This window comes from Takifugu rubripes, chromosome 19 (genome assembly GCF_901000725.2).
Source record: "Takifugu rubripes chromosome 19, fTakRub1.2, whole genome shotgun sequence".
Taxonomy (NCBI): Eukaryota; Metazoa; Chordata; class Actinopteri; order Tetraodontiformes; family Tetraodontidae; genus Takifugu; species Takifugu rubripes.
The window spans coordinates 2373908-2392845 of record NC_042303.1 but is presented as its reverse complement, the minus strand read 5'-3'; the positions used below and the strand labels follow the sequence as shown (position 1 = coordinate 2392845).

General features: G+C 46.5%; 2 protein-coding genes across 2 annotated transcripts; both read left to right on the top strand.

Annotated features, from left to right (window-relative positions):
• Positions 1–7449: 7449 nt before the first annotated feature.
• LOC101079921 (nucleolar protein 8) lies at positions 7450–15229 on the top strand. The gene is made up of 18 exons (XM_011613565.2): positions 7450–7569; positions 8259–8406; positions 8638–8700; positions 8861–8939; positions 9039–9195; positions 9382–9677; positions 9839–9951; positions 10196–11100; positions 11405–11548; positions 11635–11742; positions 11906–11999; positions 13196–13331; positions 13414–13494; positions 13810–14096; positions 14190–14343; positions 14538–14599; positions 14681–14763; positions 15007–15229. Exons 2-18 carry the CDS (start codon positions 8286–8288, stop codon positions 15064–15066), a joined length of 2943 nt encoding a protein of 980 aa, XP_011611867.2. The 5' UTR covers positions 7450–7569; positions 8259–8285; the 3' UTR covers positions 15067–15229.
• Positions 15230–15379: 150 nt separating this feature from the next.
• LOC115246759 (G-protein coupled receptor 37-like 1) lies at positions 15380–18447 on the top strand. Its single transcript, XM_029826045.1, has 2 exons — positions 15380–16687; positions 16831–18447. Exons 1-2 carry the CDS (start codon positions 16079–16081, stop codon positions 17827–17829), a joined length of 1608 nt encoding a protein of 535 aa, XP_029681905.1. The 5' UTR covers positions 15380–16078; the 3' UTR covers positions 17830–18447.
• Positions 18448–18938: the final 491 nt, after the last annotated feature.

Sequence of the window (18938 nt, the reverse complement as noted above, 5' to 3'; positions counted from 1 at the left end):
AAACAAAGCTTTGGGGCTGCTCATCCCCCTTTTCCAAGTGGGAGCCCACTTTACCGTCACCCTCACTGAACACACAATATTGATAAGATATTTCACAAAAGCTGTATTTCACTTTAACATGGCTCTGCTTCATCATGCCTGCGGATTTGGTGTCCAGCTGCATCATCTCTGCCGTCAAGCAGGAGAGAAGCAGGAGATTACTTCATAATTTATGTTGGTTTTTCCCCCCCATTCTCTTCATTTTTTCAACCAAAGTTGGGACGACGTGTTTCATTCGATCGCAGCTGTACAGCAAATGGACCAAAGTAGATTAAAATGGCCGAGAGACGTTGAACCAGCAGGAGAGGCTCATTTATTCCCGACACAATCAATCTGGCGATATTTTAAAAACAAACAAGCACATAAATAAATAACTGAGTAACAAACTACCGTCTTCTATGAAGCCGTGGTCGCCTCACGTCGACAGTCGTCGAATCAGATCAACCCCAAGTGAGCAACCTTGAGCTTGGTTCCAAGTGATAGACCTGACTGACTGACAGCTACTGAGGGATAGCAAAGGATTTAAATGTCATTTAAATTCCAGTCACATACTTTAGTAGCACAAACATCCACTGTATTACATGGCCGTCTGCCAGAATGGAAAGTTTGTGTCAGTGTCTATATGTAGAGACATTTAACATCTGTCCCCAGTGGAAACATAGCGTTTGGTAGTTGGACACATGCCTACAAATGTCTGCGGTATTTAATTACAAGGTAGCAAACCTTCATCTGCCATTTTGTAGTTGACTCTGACTGGCCGATTAATACTGTGGTCAAGAAGCAAAATCTTTGGATTCCTCGAAGTGTTGTGCAGAAATTCTCCCGTCTTTTGGAGCTCGTCCTTCGGTTTGAGTGCACATTTGTGCTTGTGTGGTAAATGCATGGAAATGGCCATAAATATAAACTTAAAACAAAAAAGTGAGAGATTTTTATTTCTTTGTTGTAACAATGATCCTCAAATGGTGCCACTTTCGTATGGAACATGCCTTTGTGGGATCAGCAGCAGAGACGAGGGCCATGAAATACTGGACGAATAGGTCATAGGAATGTGTCCTCTACCTCCCCAACACTAGGTGGCGATATGCGTCTTTTCAGCTGGTTAATGACGTCCCATTCTGTCCCATAATAAACAACTGGGCATCAGCATTTTAAACAACAGGAAGAAGGATAATGGTACAGATTTCTTCATCTCATAGGTCATGCACATGGTATTTATTGTGCCCTCCCTTCTTCTGCCACTGACTTTCTTGGATAGTTTTGTTCCGGGGGGGTCACACACCAGGTCTGTGGAGCATGTGCACATGCGTTGTCTAGTTTAACGCTAGGGATAGGGCGAGCACCCATATCAGTGGGACTAACAGGTACTGTCCGTACATGTCTTTGCGTTGTCCAGTGATGGTCAGACTGGGGAAATAATTTGGTTTTTAACGCGCCATGCAGAACTACTGACTGTTGAGGAACGGCGCCCCAATTTTTTACCAGTGTTTGTCACCAGTCAGCCGGTGCGATTGTGTTGGAGCCTGACGAAGCTCATTTTACAAGAGCTCGATGGAGTTAAGGTCAGGACTGCTGGCAGGTGCGACGATATGGGACCGTCCCAGGCAGCAGGATCCCACCTCAGTACCTGGCTGCACCAAGACCACCTCCAACGATGACAAGCCTTGCTTTAAAAATGAGGATGGTGCCATCTCACACCGTCACCCTGGAGCCGGGCCTTATCATGGAACATATGGCTGCTGACTGGCAGAACCTGGGAGAGTTGGCAAAGTTCTCACGGGTGCTGCTGATCCAACAAGGCTCTCCAAAGGTCTAGAAGTGATCAGCACACCTCAGAAACCAAAGAATTAACCAAACACAAGTTTCCTTTATGTAAAATCTGAATAACGTCGTCCAGAGTACGGAAGAAAAAGCAGTGAGTTTGCACTGGTTCTCTTCTTCGTTTAGTTTTTTAAAAGGACATCCATCCATCCATCCATCCATCCATCCATCCACCCACCCATCCATCCACCCATTCATCCATCCATCCATCATCCACCCACCCACCCATCCATCCATCCACCCATCTATCCATCCATCCACCCATTCATCCACCCACCCACCCATCCATCCATCCACCCATTCATCCATCCATCCACCCATTCATCCACCCACCCACCCATCCATCCATCCACCCATTCATCCACCCACCCACCCATCCATCCATCCACCCACTGACCAATCCATCCACTCACTCACCCACCCATCCATCCACCCACCCACCCACCCACCCATCCATCCATCCATCCATCCATCCATCCATCCATCCACTCACTCACCCACCCATCCATCCACCCACTCATCCATCCACCCACTCACCCATCCATCCATCCATCCATCCATCATCCATCCACTCACTCACCCACCCATCCATCCATCCACCCATTCATCCATCCATCCACCCATCCATCCATCCACCCACCCATCCATCCATCCATCCATCCACTCACTCACCCACCCACCCATCCATCCACCCACCCACTCATCCATCCACCCACTCACCCATCCATCCATCCATCATCCATCCACTCACTCACCCACCCATCCATCCACCCACCCACTCACCCATCCATCCACCCACTCATCCTTCCATCCATCCATGGGGAGGACGTGCAGGGCCTACACAGAAAATCCCAACCCACAATCAACCCAGTAGTTATTGATCTAAGGCTGCTGCATGATGGTGAAAACATTCCCGTAAAATGCTCTCGTAAAATAAGGGGAAACATTTTGCAACCATCTGATGCAACTTCAGAACCCAGGAGGCAAACCGGTGCACCTGGTCAGAAAGGTGCTCAAGGTAACCAATTCCACTGTTGACTGATGGGATCTCAGCGGGGTGTAATGGTGAGGCTAAATGCTCCCCTCTCACCCTAACCCAAAACTATGTGTGTCACAAACACAAACGTAAACGACTAGGCTGACTTATGTTCCCTGGTAATGAACGCAGTGCTGCGGAGGAGGATTGTTTGGATCTACCTGGAAGTGCTGGAAGGTTTGGCGCCGCTCATCACATCTGTTGGAGAAGGTCCTGAGGGTCCTGAAGAAGAGAAGAAGATTCCAGTCCTCTTCCATTCTGGAATGAAAGTGGAATCGGTTGATTGTTAAAGGGTAACGTTTATTGATCAGCATTGCAGTGAGGTTTGAAACATGTTCCTTTAGAATAGCGAGCAATTGCACAACAACCACAGGAGTTGTGTCACCAGAAGCGCCTCGTCACACACACATCAGGAGATTCAAAACTAATTAGTGAATTGTTGAGTTCTGGCTCTGTCTGCGTGGATCAATCTTTATTTTCGGGGACATCGCAATCCGCGGAGGGATTTCCCAGAGACCCGCGGCTCGAGAGCAGCCTGTCGACTTTTTCCAGATGTCTCGCGGATGGAAACATGCTCTCCGAGATGGAGCTCGACCAAAAATGTCGGACTGATTCTGGTTTGATAACTCTGGACCGACCAAATGCGGTTTCGCTCCTGCATTCAGACGCGTCTGATAGTCGTTAATAGCTATATTTACATGACAACATTAAACTTAACCAGAACCAGGTGAGATGCTAACGATGCTAACGTTTTTATGTTTGGGTCCTGTTCTGATGCTCTAGGTAGAATATGACATGCGGCTCTCGTTTATGCTCATTTTACACACGGACGATGAGCCAGTTACTGTTCTGTTCTGATTTATTTTAAAGTGATAATCTATTTTAATCCAACTGCAGAACACTGACAAAGATGTGACTTAATTCTTTGAGAAAACAAGGTGAGTTGGTCAGTTGGTCTTTAAAAGTGCGCCTCGCTTCTGGGATGAATATTTTTGGATGAATCACTGACCACTGAATGTTGAAATCTCACTCCGTTAATTAGACCCACGTTATTCCATCAAGCTTTTTATTATACAAACATGCAGCACATATGGAATCCATTAACATCTATTTGTAATAATAGCAAATTCTATTAAAGGTTTTCCTGAAATTCTCTTTTGTTTGTTCAAATCCTGATCTTCTGGACTTAAACTCAACGAGTCAAATTTGTTCCAGATATTTTGAAGCGTCTTGACAAGGAAAGTTCGTAAACATCACCTAGCAGAGCTACAAACAGAACTTTAGTTTTTTTTTTACGATGGGTCACGCAAATGAGCCGGCGTTAAAACGTAGCCAGGAAGGAGCGACAGCCGCGTTCACGCCTCAGAGCGAGCGATAACGACGTCGCCCTCCAATAAAGTTAAATCAACAAATCTAACTGGTCTTTGCTCCACAGTGTCAACAGATCACTCCCAAAGCACCAACTCATGCTAATCTGATGGCCACTTTAATCAATCCACAGATGTTTTTTTTTTACTAGATTCTATTCTGGGTTGTAAACACAAATTATTCTTCCAGTTCTGATCTTTGCGGTCCTAATTTTAACAGTCCTTGGCTGACAACGAGGCTATCACAGATATGTAAAGTCAGTTTTATTGACTCAATCTGAATTTTATCTGAAGCTTCTCCAGAAAGTTTCCAGCTGGACAACTTGATCTTACAGTAATGTTGGAAAATTCGAGTTGGTTTTATTCCTGACTGAGGTCGTTGTTCTCCATCCCTAAACCAGCCATTGGCAAGAACCCTCTGCTGCATAAGATGTGACGACGGCACAGATGCAGATACGGCAAAGTGTGGCCATGAAATTCTATTATTTTCAGATCTATTCGAATTTCAGTTGGCGTCGGATGGAGAAAAATGACTTTTTTTAAACATCAGCTGGGGCCCAGCGGTGATGTAAGAAACGTTGAGGCTTTAATCAGCACCAGATCTCAAGGATAATTTATGAACTTGTCTGCAAGACAGCTGAGCCCAGTTGAGGCCCAATGTGATCCAGGCCAGCTGAATGTTAGTAGTTGCTCTTACCCAGATAGGAGGCTGCTAAAGCTGCGCAGGTCGAAGGCATCCATCACAACATTCAGGTTACTGATCATCCTCTTTGACCCCTGAGCCTCCTGCAAAAGACAGACTTTTAAGGAACATTAAAACATCCTGGAGACCTCTACGGCTCTGATATCGTTCTTCACATCACCAAGATGTCAACTTATGCCGGACTAGCGACCAGTGTAGCTGAGATACTTTGTGACGGGCCACTTATGAGCAGCTGTCAGAGGAAACCCAAGACAGAACTGTTCAAACACTGAAGCTCAAACAGATTACAAGGGAGATAAGGAGCTCTCTTCCCAGCCTCATTCCTATTTTAATGTTTTCACTGGTCAGGTTTTTCATCTGCGCTTCCTTCCTCCTTGTTGCCGCTTTAACGTCACAGCCTTGAGATGAAACTTTTCATTATGTCTTGAGGAGGGAAAACTCGTTAACCCCTTTCTCCTGGACGCTCCTGAGAAACGTTGGAATAGCGTGCTACCTGCAGGGAGCAGCAGTGGGGCAGATGTGCGTTCTTCTGACGGACAACATCAGTTACAACAAAAGCCATATAACAAATGATCTGCTACCTCTAAAGCAGTTTACTCTGATACTTGAGCAGATCGGCCTGTTGGACAGCTGCTGCAACCAAATCTGAGTGGACTTGGGAGACAACCACTGAATGTGGACCTCTGTTGCTCTCTGCTGGCGACAGCGGCTGCAGTCTGTTCTGCAAGATGGTAGCTTTCTTAGCTAGTGCACTGGTTGTGTTTTGGCCAAGCGTCCTCTGACATCCTTGGCCAACGGTATGTGGCAGATGACTAGACTGACACCTAGTATGGAACTATGCTAGCCTGCTGCTGAGTTTTCATGAGTAAATCGGAAATATTCCTTTTCAAGAACTAACACAAGGGACCAACTAAGGTTAATCGGTTGGGTTCTTCTCGCCAGGAGTATAGTGATGCAGAGATCCTGTCATCCAGTGCACTTGGAAGTGACTCTACCTTGATCTCAGAGAGCCAGAACTCCATCTGAAAGTCCATGTCGCCACAATGGCCTGCTATAAACAGATGCTGGACCTGTTTACTGCCACCTAGCACACAAAGACATGTTAGGATTTGGTGAGATTGGGGTAAACAATTGTAATATAATGTTTATTTCAAATGAGTAATGTACTTGTGACCTTGCTGAGGCAGACATTAGCCAATCGATCTATAAAGAACAGAGACATGTGGGATCTTACTGCTTTGGAGAGTCTTGATCTTGCAGCTTTTCATGCTGATGCCATTGATTTCAGCCTGCCATCTAAGAGTCTTTCTCAGCTCTTCTACCTCCTCCTTTAGTTTCAAAACAAACTCTTCCTTCTCCTCTTCGTCTGCTTCTAGAAGTAATCTGTAAAAGGTTAAAACCGGCGTTTGTGCAAGAATTAGGAGTAGGACCAAATTAAGTGAAGTCTAAAAGACTGAAAGGAATAGTAAAACTGACATGGCTGTCTGCATTTGATCTCCGAGGTTGAACGCCATGTTCTTTTGTTGGTCCTGCAGCTGGTCCTGCAACGCTGAAACTTCAGTCTGGAGGTGCTGGATTTGAGCCTCCAGCATCCTCACATCCTCCATCTTCTCCTCACTCATCATCTGTTCGGTTAAGCAAATGCAAAAAATAAGCATAGAACACCAAGATGCAGTCAAAATTCGCAACAAACTTGTGAAGATTTATCCTTAAGTCTACTCTGAATGTTATGAGCAACTGATGACAAGAAGCCAGTGACAGAGTTGAGATTTCATCCGCAGCTTTAGGACACAAGTACAGATGAGTAGATCCTGGTAAACATGAATTCCAATAGATCAACATTTCTTACTTTGCCTACTCACAAAATAAACCTTCCCGTCGTGTCTCTAAAGAATAATACCCAGGTGTGACAGTTTCACCGCCAGATAGCGTTATCTCGTTTTAATGCTGCAGAAATTAGTTTTAATAATCCTACTTGCTAACTTTACGAAAGTCTCTGACGGCGAAAACTGCTAAAACACGCAATCGACAATCGAATGAGTTTACAGTAGTCAACAGTGAAATGTTCTGGTTGTTTTAATGGAGCACATTTATAAATAATCAGTAAATTGGCGTCACTTACTCGCTGTAGTTCGAATGTTTACGACGCCCTTTTGGATAATCGCGGGCTGCGGACTGAACCACTTCTCATGTTTTGCGGGGGTGTGCGGTGTAAAGTTTGTGTCGTGCTCGGGACTGTGCCTCTTTTTGGGTATAAATGTTTACCATAAATATTGTATAGAAAATGTTTAAAGATTCTCAAGGTGACACTGAGCTCTGGTTGGTAAATATATTATAATGTCCAATAGGAGAACTGTGAAAGCCTATACAGAATCTTTAAGGTTGATCTTTTTCAACCATCATAACTTAACACAAAATATAAGAATATATTTCAAATCTAATCAATGTATTATGGTATGGGTTATTTTAAATTTTGTCGATTAATTAAAGTTTGAGGAATGACTCGAGGAACGTTTCGCGTGCGTGGAAACAACTGCGGAAAGAAAAGTCGGCCGGAATGCAACCCCGGACAGATTAAAAAGTGACACCTCATAGGAACACGTGAGGTAGGTAGTTGTCTTTCTTGCCAGAAATCAAATCTCTAACTTCGTATTGGTATGTTTTCTGTACATTAGTTGATAGTTTCGCCTGCTTTGACGTCATGATGTGCAGCTACGTATGTGAATAATTAATGAAAGTGTCTGTACTGTGGCTGAACACATTAAAAACATCAAAACATCGAATGGTCCTGTTGCTTTACATCTTTTCCCCTGTCAGTTTTTGCAATGACAGCAGGATCATGAATGGCCTTACCACTCGTAATTTAATTTAACATCCATAGTGCCGGTTGGAACTAATGCAGCCTCAATCAGGACTTTAATAAATCCATATGTATCGAACTCTCTCTGGACTGTCTGAGTGTAAATCTCAACGTCAAGGCAACAGTTGATATGTTATATATATTATCATAACCATGCTAGTCTTTAGCAGTACTGGGGGAGTTATCAAAATATACATTTGCACTAACAGTACTACGTGTTATTAGTGCTCTGGGCTGACTCTTACGAACAAGGACTCTGCGGGTATTATTTTTGTTGTCCTGTAAAGTGTCGCAACAACAACAGGATTCCCAAAGCTTCTTGCTTTTTAGCCCCTCGTAGTCATGAATGCTGCCATGTACGTCTGACTGCAACTGCATGATGTGAAAAGAAGTGGCTGGGTGTTTTAAGACTGATGTCATCAATCGTTTGTTCAGGGACAGAATCTTGCTGGTTGTGGAGTGATGCAGCGACTGTACGTGGGGGGGTTAAGCCACACTGTCACGCAGAAGGATCTGAAAGATCGATTTGGAAAGTTCGGAGATGTGGAAGATGTGGAGCTGCGAATTCGAAGGGACACAGAAGGTTGGGAATTCAATAACATCATAGTATGTTGGTGACCAAAAAAAAAAAAGAATAATTTGCATGCAATATCACTAACTGCTGAATTAAGTGTAAGCTTTGTAAAATCCATTAAATGACCATCATGGCTCATATCTGGTTTTGAGTTTCAAGCCTTTTGAGTCTTATAGTTAGTTTCAGGTTCTCTGATGCTCCTCTTTTACAGATATTCATCGTTTCACTGTTTTTCTGCAGGTGTTCCCTACAAAACCTTTGGCTACATTAACATCAACATCTCAGATGCCAACCTAAAGAGATGTAAGGAGGCCTAATTCAGTGTTGTCTGCATAAACCAGATCATACTGTGATGGTTTAAAGCTACATTATGGATGCTGAGCCGCACACAGCAATAGTAAAAATAAAAACGTCACCTTTGGCGTTAAATGATCTGTAAGAGTTCTGTGTGTTGCTGCTGTAGGTTTTTCAGTGTTGAACAAGTCTAAATGGAAAGGAGGAACTCTGCGCATAGAAATAGCAAAGGAGAGCTTTCTACAGAGGTGCAGTCATCTTTATGTGCTTCTCGGGCTCCAGGGAGGGGGGGGGGAACTTACTTCAGTACATTCTGACCCGTGAATATTTGTTTTTCTACATGTCAGATTGGCTGAAGAGCGACAGGCTGCAGCAGAACTGGATCCTAAACGTTCATCTGCTGAAGACGAGAGACAGAAGATGCTGGAGTCCCTGAGAGGAGCCGGCGTGGAGAACTTCACCATGAGAGCTGCAGTGCCAGGAACCGAAGTACCAGGGCACGAGGTATCATCCACTATAAGAACTGTAGCCTGTGGAACGCTCCAGGATCTGTTGTCTGAGTTCACTCCTCCGTCATTTAGATTCTCTTAAAAAGATTTTAGCGAACGCAGCGACCCTGTTGTTTGTTTGTTTTTAAGCCTCGTGTGAGGACGGAGGCCTTCACTGTTCTCTCACATTCTCCTTCTGCAGAACTGGGTGGTCAGTAAATTCGGACGCGTCCTCCCCATTCTGCAGCTCAGCCAGCAGAAAGGCATCAAAGTTCGCCCCATGAAGTACGACCCATCCAAATACAGCCACAACATCCGCAGACTGGACCAGTCGGGCCTGGAGCCGGCCACGCCCGTCACTGGTCTCACCTGGGAGCTCCAGGGAGGCGACAGTGACATCAGTAGAAAGAGACGTGGCGAGTTCCCCCCCTTCCAGGCGCCAAAGAGAAGCTGCACAGACGATGTCAAAGTCAACGATCGGGGTCGGGCAAAAACGAGGTGAAGCAAAGAAAGAGATTAGTGATTCCAGGTGTCTGCGAAGTTTTTAAAGAAACATTTCTCATCTCACAATGGGCTGAGAATTTCGTGATCATGAGGAACTGTGATTTTAGTCCTGCCGATGCTCGCCTCTCCTGACATAAACAATCGTTGAACCACAGACCGAACCCGCCGACGGCAGACGTGGCCGACCCTGTGGAGGACGAAGATGACTTTGAAGTAGTGGGACTGGACCACGTGGTGAAATCTGCTCGCTCCTGTCTCCTGGAGAACGGTAACGTTTCAAGAGTCGGGTGTCATTTCCAACTTTTGTGAGTCCTTATTTGTGTAGTCGAGGTCTGTTGTGTGTGACCCCGTCGGCTCGGTCTCGCCGGCTCGCTCGGCCACTGTAGAGTTCTGAAGGATTTCGATTTTTACAGCACCACTGACGCTCAGCTTCAAATTCAAAGTGTTTCTAAGTGAATTGCTGACTAATCCCACATTTGTGCTTCCTGTTGTGAATCCTCTCTCTGAAATAGACGACGAAGATGAGGAATCGTCTTCCTCCAGCTCGGATTCTGATTATGAAGCCATGTTTTCTAATGTCCCCCTCATGAAGATCTCTCTGGCCGACCTTCAGAAGCTCACTGAAGAGTCGCAGCGGCCCTCTGAGGCCGCAGCTCCAGGCAGCCTCGGCCCCCCATCGGAGGAAGAGTCACCCCTCCAGGTGGAGCGACGTGTTCCAAAGAAGGGCACCACGCCTGAGCAGATCCTCGCTTCAATCCTGGAGGACTTTAGGAGGGACGAGCTAAAGGAAAAAAGGATGATGAAGAAAACATGCACGCAAATGACGCTGCCGCCCTTTCGGGGAACCAGAGCTCTGAGAGAGGAGGAGGGAGGCGGAGAGGAAGGGAATAAAATCCAAAAGCTGGACTCTGGTGCTCCTCAGCTGGACCAGAGGACAATGGGTGAGACTGTCGGCGTGCAGAGGAACGGAGAAACGGAGAAGAATGCAGAGAGCAGTGAGGAAGACGAGGAAGATGATGCTTCAGGAGCCTTAAAACCACTTCCAGACAAAAATGAAGACAATATTGTTCTTACACCAGAGAAGGTAGCACCTCCTGCCCATCATAGCAAGGCCTCATCGAGTGAGGAGGAGGAGGATGAAGAAGAAGAGGAGGAGGAGGAGCATGAAGAGGACAGTGAAGAGGAGGAGGACGATGATGAGGACGACAGTGAAGAGGAGGAGGACGATGAAGAGGATGACAGTGAAGAGGAGGGGGAGGAACGGGATGGGAAGGGAAATCGGGCTCCTGTCCAAATGTTCAAGGAGGATGAGGAGCAACAGAGGAAGGACAACATGAGGAGGCTCGCAGCCATCCAGCAGAGACAGAAAGTTACTGAAGAACACAAGAAGGTCATCCAGAGCGCTCTGGCCAAGTTGGTGAGCCACAAAAGGAAGCAAATGTTCCCAGTGATGGTCTTTTTTTCTTTTTTCTTCCTGATTTCTGACTTTATTTTACTATAACAGTAAACCAAATCCTACTCCCGCCTTATTTCTCCAACACTGTCTTCTGTGTAAGGTGCTTCTTCACGAGTCTCACAAAATAATCCTCGTAAGAGCTGCTGGCCACTTAAATATGAAGAATGAGCAGTTCTTTTTTGAATAAGGCACATCTGTTTCCACCCTGATTATAGACGGAGCAAAGGGAATTAGCCCGATCATAACAGACATTCTTCTTCATTAGGACTCTTCAGCACCAGGAGCAGGAAAACACATCATCTTTGACTCTGACGAGGAGGATCATGGGAAAAATTCAGCGGCATCAAAGAAGAGGCTGTTAGAGGACAGCCAGTCTGAGGACGAGACACCAGCCACGGGACATAACAACGTCAGTGTTTCTGAGTCGCAGAGAGGATCCATGATGCTTCCTCCTGCTGTAAAACTGTGTGTGTGTGTGTGTGTGTGTGTGATCAGGTGAAGCCATCGGCTCCTCAGTTGTTTGAAGGCATGGAGGACGAGGACAGTGGCGATGACACCAGGTTTAACATCCGGCCTCAGTTTGAAGGCGAAGCTGGACACAAGGTAAGAAAACCAAGTTTATTCTCTTTGTCTTTGCAAATGTTCCTCATATTTGGTTGTATTGTAGCAGGTGTTTTAGATGGGATGTCAAAGGCTCGCTACCGCTAAGACGCGTGGCGTGAAACGTTGGACGGGTGTCCGCTGATTCTGCTTGTTTGTTCTTCAGCTGATGGAGCTGCAGTCCCGCTTCAGGACGGATGAACGTTTTCGGATGGACTCTCGATTCCTGGAGGATGACGAGGACAAAGAAGAGGAGAAAGGTGGGGCAGCTTATGCTGATACTTTGGTGAAAGCGTTGTTCATTATTTCATTTACCAAATTGACTCTTTGGCCGAAAATTTTAACGAACACAAATGTGACCACAGTCAATCAAATAAAGAGAATATACTGCATCTAAAACTCCAAACCCAGAGTAAACATACATGTCCAATGCCAATTATGGTCTGGCCCACACCTTAAAGCCCTAAAATGACTTATTTATGTTCTGTCAGCGCAAACGGTGTCAATAAATCTTCCAAATTCAACATGTAGTTCCTCCGTTTACCACATGGTGGCAGCATCTTCAACACGCATGAAGATGAGCTGTTCAGACAGTTCGGTGATGCGTTCAAGTGGCTGGGAACTCGGAAAGCTCCCGTTAAGGGAACAACCACCCTCATGTCACCTTTTATGCAGGTTTTCTCCTAGTTATTAATATACTGTGAGGTGATAATAAAGACTGCCGCTTCCAGGAAAGGTGGAGAATAGAAAAAAACCTTCTCATTATATTGTTGTTGGCTGGTTTATGTAATATAATGTGAGGAGACACACATGCAGTCATCTTCCTCAGAAAAAGTTGAGCTTTTTAGGTTTCAGTCTCAGATCAACAAATGTAATCTATTTGCAAACTGAGACAGGAAAAGTAACAGTAACACCTACAACTGATAATCTCCTAATATGGTCCAAAAATACTTTTATGTTTTGGGTGGGTTTTATTTTTTTAAAGTTTTCACAAAATAGTCAGTTTTTCAGTGAGGATTTTGCTCTTCCACCGTTGGTGTGCGGTGTCCTCTTCTGCCTGCTTACTTAGTATTCTATACGGGCGTTTTATTTGAAATAACTGTTGGCCCTCAGGCTCTTTTTTGTTCTCAGATCTGGTACTCATCACAAAATTGTTGACACTCTAGGTTTTTTTGTCTAGCAGGTTTTTTTTGGTGTGGGGGTGTGTGTGTCTGCTTCCCCCTTAATGACTTGTTTGCAGTACCTGTACAGGAACAACAGGGGGAGCTCTCCATCACCCAAAACAGCGGACTCCCATAAACTCTCATAAAGGCTTTTACGTCATTCTGTGTTGAGCGACTTAAACAAAAGTGTGCGCTACATGTGTGCCGACACCTCAGCACACCTCTTACAGAGGTATGACCTCCCCCTGCTTCTGGTTTTACCTAAAATGATCAAGCGGTTACCTGTGATCCAGAGAAAAATGGGGCCACGACGGCGGGGGACGAGACTCTCGAGGAGGAGAAGAAGAAGAATCTGTCCATCCTCCAGAGTGTCCTGGGCAGCAGCCAGCAAAGCTGCACCAGCACAACTGGCAAAGCCAAGACATTCAGGTGGGTCCGCACGTGCGCGGATGTGTGCTCGTTCATGTGGTTTCAGAGTTGCGTTAACCGAACAAAACACGTGTGTCTGTAGGGACGTTTCAGCTCTGCACTACGACCCCACCAGGGAGGAACACGCCACGCTGGAGACCAGGACCACTGCAAACAAGGACAGGTGCACGCACACAAACTACCAGGCTGCTGGGGCAACGACACAAATATTCCACCGATTTTACCCCGATAAAAGCCCAAAACTATCAATTCTGTCTGTTAATAGTCACAAAAGTTGTCCACTACTCCACTACCAGGAGGTTTTTAATCAGATTACAGAGTTGCTGTGGGTTAATCTTGAAAAACAAAGTTAAAATGCGTCGAAATGAATTCTAATTTTCAGACAAAAGTCCTGATAAAAGTGGCGCTTTGTCGAAGGGAAAGCTCTTCATCCGTCAGCAAGAATCGTCCGTAATCACCTGATCTTTTCTCCCCTCAGCAAGTCGGCACGGAGGAAAAAGAGAGAGGAGGCCGAGAAGCTTCCGGAGGTTTCGAAGGAGATTTACTACGACGTGTCCTGTGACCTGAAGGCTGTGTTTGGTCAGAAGAAAGATGGCACCCCTGAGGAAGAGGAGAAGATGAACTGGGACCAGAAGGTGGAGGCGGAGGAGGAAAAGCTTCCGGAGTCCCTCCATCCGGCCGATCCCAGTGTGGCACCAGAGGAATCCACTGGATTTCAGTTCTCCTTCTTCGGAGACGATGCAGAAACGGGAGGCCCGGTGGGGGGTGGGTCCGACGATCGCCTGCCTCGGGAGAGATTTGCTGCTTTACACGCCGCCGTTGGCTTCATATTACATTGATTTGTCTCCCTACTGGCAGAGTACAAAATAGAGAGCATCTGTGCACTGAAGGCAACACGGCAACCGTGGCAACATGACCCGCAACTCGATGAGAGCAGCTCCGAGGAGGAGGAGGAGGAGGAGGTGCCCAAAGATGATGGAGAGCAAATCAGCACTGTGGAGCAAAGCAAAGAGTAAGAAAATCTCAGCAGGAAGTCCAGGCGTGACCACGACAGACTTGTGTCTTTGAATTTAGACTATTCACACAGGGAGGCTTCCATGTTTTATCACAATTCTCCAGTCGCTAATGTCGTCCAGCCTGAGGGGAGACGCCATTAGCGCTGCCTTGTTAGCCTTGATTTCATCGTTTTGCCTGTGATGTTTGCAGGAAAACGGCGGCGGCGCAGGGAGAGATGTTCTTCTTCGTCCAGGATGACAGCAGACTGACGGGTAAAAAAAACATCCCTCCAGCTCCCTGTGGACTCGGATCAGGTCATAACGTTGTGCTCAAACCCTTTTTTTCTCCAACAGAAGGTCCCAGAATGTTCTGCTGTTCGTCCCACCTGGAGGAGCAGAAGGAGCAGTGGGAGGAGAGGAGGAGCGCGCTCCGAATGGTAGGGACTGGTTTCACTTCCACCGTAGCCAAGAGCACTTTTGTCATCGGAAAAGTTACCTTTATTGACTTTGTGTGCGAAAATATTGTACATTTCACAGCAAACTTTTAATTAAACTGGGTAATATTTTGATTATGTGAACGGATGAATTCCCTGATGGGAGAATTCCTTCCTGATTAGGGAGGCAGCCCTTGTGTGGCGTTGAAATTTAATTGGTGATGCTTTCTTTGCTGACATCCACAGGAATATCGCAAGAAACACAAGGAGGCCATGAGGAAGTTGAGACTCTCAAAGAAGAGCTGATGACGGGGAAGTCGGTTATTTAAAGTTTCCTGTGCGTTCAGAAGTTCTGGAGTCAGGAACTGGATTTCTGTCAACAATGTAATCATTTTCAGTAAATATGTCGCAGCTGCATTGTCGTTGTGAAACCACCAATTTCACTGTAAATAAATGAAATGTGTTTCTATTTTTGGTGTAATTCAATATATTTGTTGCCAGCATTGGTTTGATTTTGGTGATATCGGTTCACCCGTTCCCTCAACTAGATGTTAAAGCGTTTTAAATATGTGGGATTTGTCTTATTTTAACCCCTGAATGTACATGTGAGGACAGTAAATGTAAAACGCGCATATCACTTGCTCTTGTTTTTTCACTGCGCGGTTTACTGCGGCTTTACGGTAATCGCGCACCGAAAGCGTCTCAAGAAGACGACTTAAAAAAAAAAAAACTCCACATAACTTTATTAAAACTATTAAAAACATGAACCAACGATGTGTGAAATGTGTAAAGTCTACATTATATACCATATAACTTCACCGGTGAGCTGTGGAAAACGTGACAAATCCAATGCTGCGTAATTATGCGACATTTCCTCATCAAAGTGCACTAATTGGCACATAATGGACTACAACAAGTACTCTACGGATACAAAAGTAATTTGAATGTGGCCCCTTTAAGTATTACCCTCACAAAGTAGTTATGTGATAACGACATATGATTATAAAGTGTTCCTGCTATTGTTATCATATATTTTTATTCCTAAACTTGTATGGATAAAATCTAGTAAATTGTAATATCCTAAATAATAAAAAGTACTCGCTTCTTCCCCATTTCATGATTTACTGATTAACTCTATTTATAAAGCGTTTTCGGACCATTACGTGCGCATTCACATGGGGGACACGCAGGACCCTCTGGACCAGAGACCATCCGGAGCCATTCTCACATAGAGGACTGATGAGAACCACAGGGACCCGGGGCCGAAGCTGATCCCTGATCTGACCGCTGGACCTCCACAGTCTGCCAAACAGGCACAATGAGTCCGTCTTTGTTGCTCCTCTTGATCGTCTCCGAGCTCCGTCTCGTCCACACCAGCCAGGAGTTTGTGGCGGAGCCTGAAGTTGAGCTGGCCGAGGATGCTGGGACGCTGCCGGCGGAGACAACGGACTTTCTCTCCCCGGGAGATGAACGCACAAAAGTCCTGAAACGATTCGTCCGAGGAACCAAAAGCGGGAGCTCTTCGGAGAACGACGAACACCGGCGGAACCGCGATGACCTGCTCGGTTACCAAAGCTCACCGCGGACCGAGGGACACGCACCAGCCCGGCCGGACAACAGGACCTCGGAGCCCAGGTCCGGGCTCTTCAACCCGCTGTACCCGGTCACCGACGGCTCCTACTGGGCCTACGCGGTCATGCTGCTCGCGTTCCTGCTCTTTACGGCGGGGATCGTCGGTAACCTCGCGCTCATGTGCATCGTGTGGCACAACATCTACCTGAAGACCACCTGGAACGGCATCATCGCCGGACTCGCCCTCTGGGACTTCTTGGTGGTCTTCTTCTGCCTGCCGGTGGTCGTGTTCCACGAGCTCTCAGTCAGGAGGTTGCTGGGAGACCTGTCCTGTCGGCTCGTGCCGTATCTGGAGGTGAGCACGTGGAGGGCGGGAAATAAAGTATAAACAAGAATGAATCTCTAAAAGTCTGAGAAATAGGTTTATTTCCTCTCTCTTCTGCTCTGACCATCATAGCGGTACCACCCCTGACGATTAATTTCTTCATTTCTTTGCAGGTTAGCTCTCTTGGCGTCACCACCTTCAGCCTCTGTGCCCTCAGTATCGATCGCTTCAATGCCGCCATGGCTCCCAGAGCGCTACAGAAGCCAAGGGTGGAGCCCTGCCAGTCCATCATCTCCAAGCTGTCCATCATCTGGGTGGGCTCCATGCTGCTGGCCGCCCCTGAACTGCTGCTCTGGAGGCTCCTCCAGGAGACCGTCAGCCTGCCAACAGTCCCCTCATACATGCAGCAGAACCAGCTCGGGGGCACCCTCATTGCCACCTTAAGGACTCAGCCAGAAAAGATAAAGGTGGAAATTTGTGTCCGTGAGCCATCTGTGGAGCTCTCAGACGGTATCTACTCTCTGGTGCTGACATACCACGAGGCCCGCATGTGGTGGTTCTTTGGATGCTACATCTGTTTGCCTCTGCTCTTCAGTCTGGCCTGCGACCTGTTGACGAGGCACATACTAGCCCAGCAGCAGCCGCCAAAGGACAGCGGCAGAAAGGTGAACAGCAGATCCTCCTCCACGTCCTCATCTGCGTCCGCCCCAAAGAAAAAGCAGCCGCCGAGAGAGCGTCGGCTTCGCTCCACCGTCATGGCTCTCACTGCTTTGCACGTCGCGTGCAACACGCCTGAGAGCATCTGCAGCATCGTCGTGACGTACGTCTCTCAGTACGTGAGGGCTGACCTCCTGACTCCGGCTCTGCCGGCTCTGGGACTGATCGGACAGTTCCTGCTTTTCTTCCGGTGCGCCGCGACGCCCTTGTTGATGCTCTTCCTGTGTCGCTCCCTCGGACAGGCCTTCGTGGACTGTTGCTGCTGCTGCTGTGACGAGTGCGCCCCCGATGGCGACTCCTCTCCGTCTCTCACCACCTCGACCGCCGTGACCTCCGCATCACCTTCCCCAACCTCTTTATCTCCCTCCAGCAAAGAGGAATTCAAGAGCATTTTGCCCAAAGAACCAACGCTCTGCGCAGGCGGTCCTCCAGTGGGTTTCGGTACACCCTGCTGAGCTCTAGCGCAGGTGTCCGGAGCAGCTTTCTCTCAAGAAGACTAGACCCTGTGTCTCAGCGAGCGAACCGATTTGAATAAACGTTAAATAACATTCAACCTGAGACTACAGCGATAGAGATACAGAAGATAGATGATTCGGGACTGTGACAGGCCCGTGTTTTATATTTTTCTTATTCTGAGTTGATCGTAAAAGCTTCCCTGATATTTTGACCAGGTGCCAGTAGTCTGTGGTATAAACTGTTACTGACTAATTTTAATGTCACATCTTAATGACATTGAGGTAATGTTCCAGGGTAATGTTCCAATACTGATGTTAACACAATGACTCAACTCTTTGAGGCAGATTCATTTGTCCGTCCAGGTGTGGTATCGTTTATGTGTTTTAGTAGTAATGCTCAAGAGGTTTTAGTTTGTTTTCTTGTCATTTCTAAACGGGCTTTCATGACATTTATAGGTGAAAGAACTCAACTCTACCAAAAGCCAAAACAAAGCTGACAGTGGAGCTCAGCGGGGTTAGAATTCACGTGAACACGAGCAGATCGGAGGGGGAAAATGTACGTGAAAGCTTCAAAGTTGGACGCTTGATGGTTTAGTAAAGCCTCTATTGTAAACTCCACATTATGTCCGTTGCTTTGGTAGTTTGAAGTTCATCCATTATAAAGGAAATCAAACTGGCTACTCGTGTAAACAGTTTTTTATAGCTTCTTTGATTTCCGTTTTCAGCATGGTATACTGTAGCTTGTAGCCAGGCATGTTGTTTTACTCCACACATCTCACTAAATATCTGAGCTCATCTTTCCTGAAATTCACTATCGTACAAGAAGGTAAAAAAGAACCTGGACTAGTCCTCAGAATACAGAGGAATGGAGAGAGGACACAAAGCTTTAGAATGTTCCTTTTACTGTGGGCAACTGTGGGACCCTCTGACCCTCTACCCCAGACTTACACTTTGCTGCTGCAAGTTTAAGTCTCAGTAGTTTGAGCTGAACTATTTGTCTTCCCATGAAAAGGAGCAGAAGCCTCAATAAGGCCTGCTTTGTTCAGCAGCTACCCCACCACCACCACCACGTCCACCACTTCTGAAGAAAGAGAGGTTTGAATATAGCT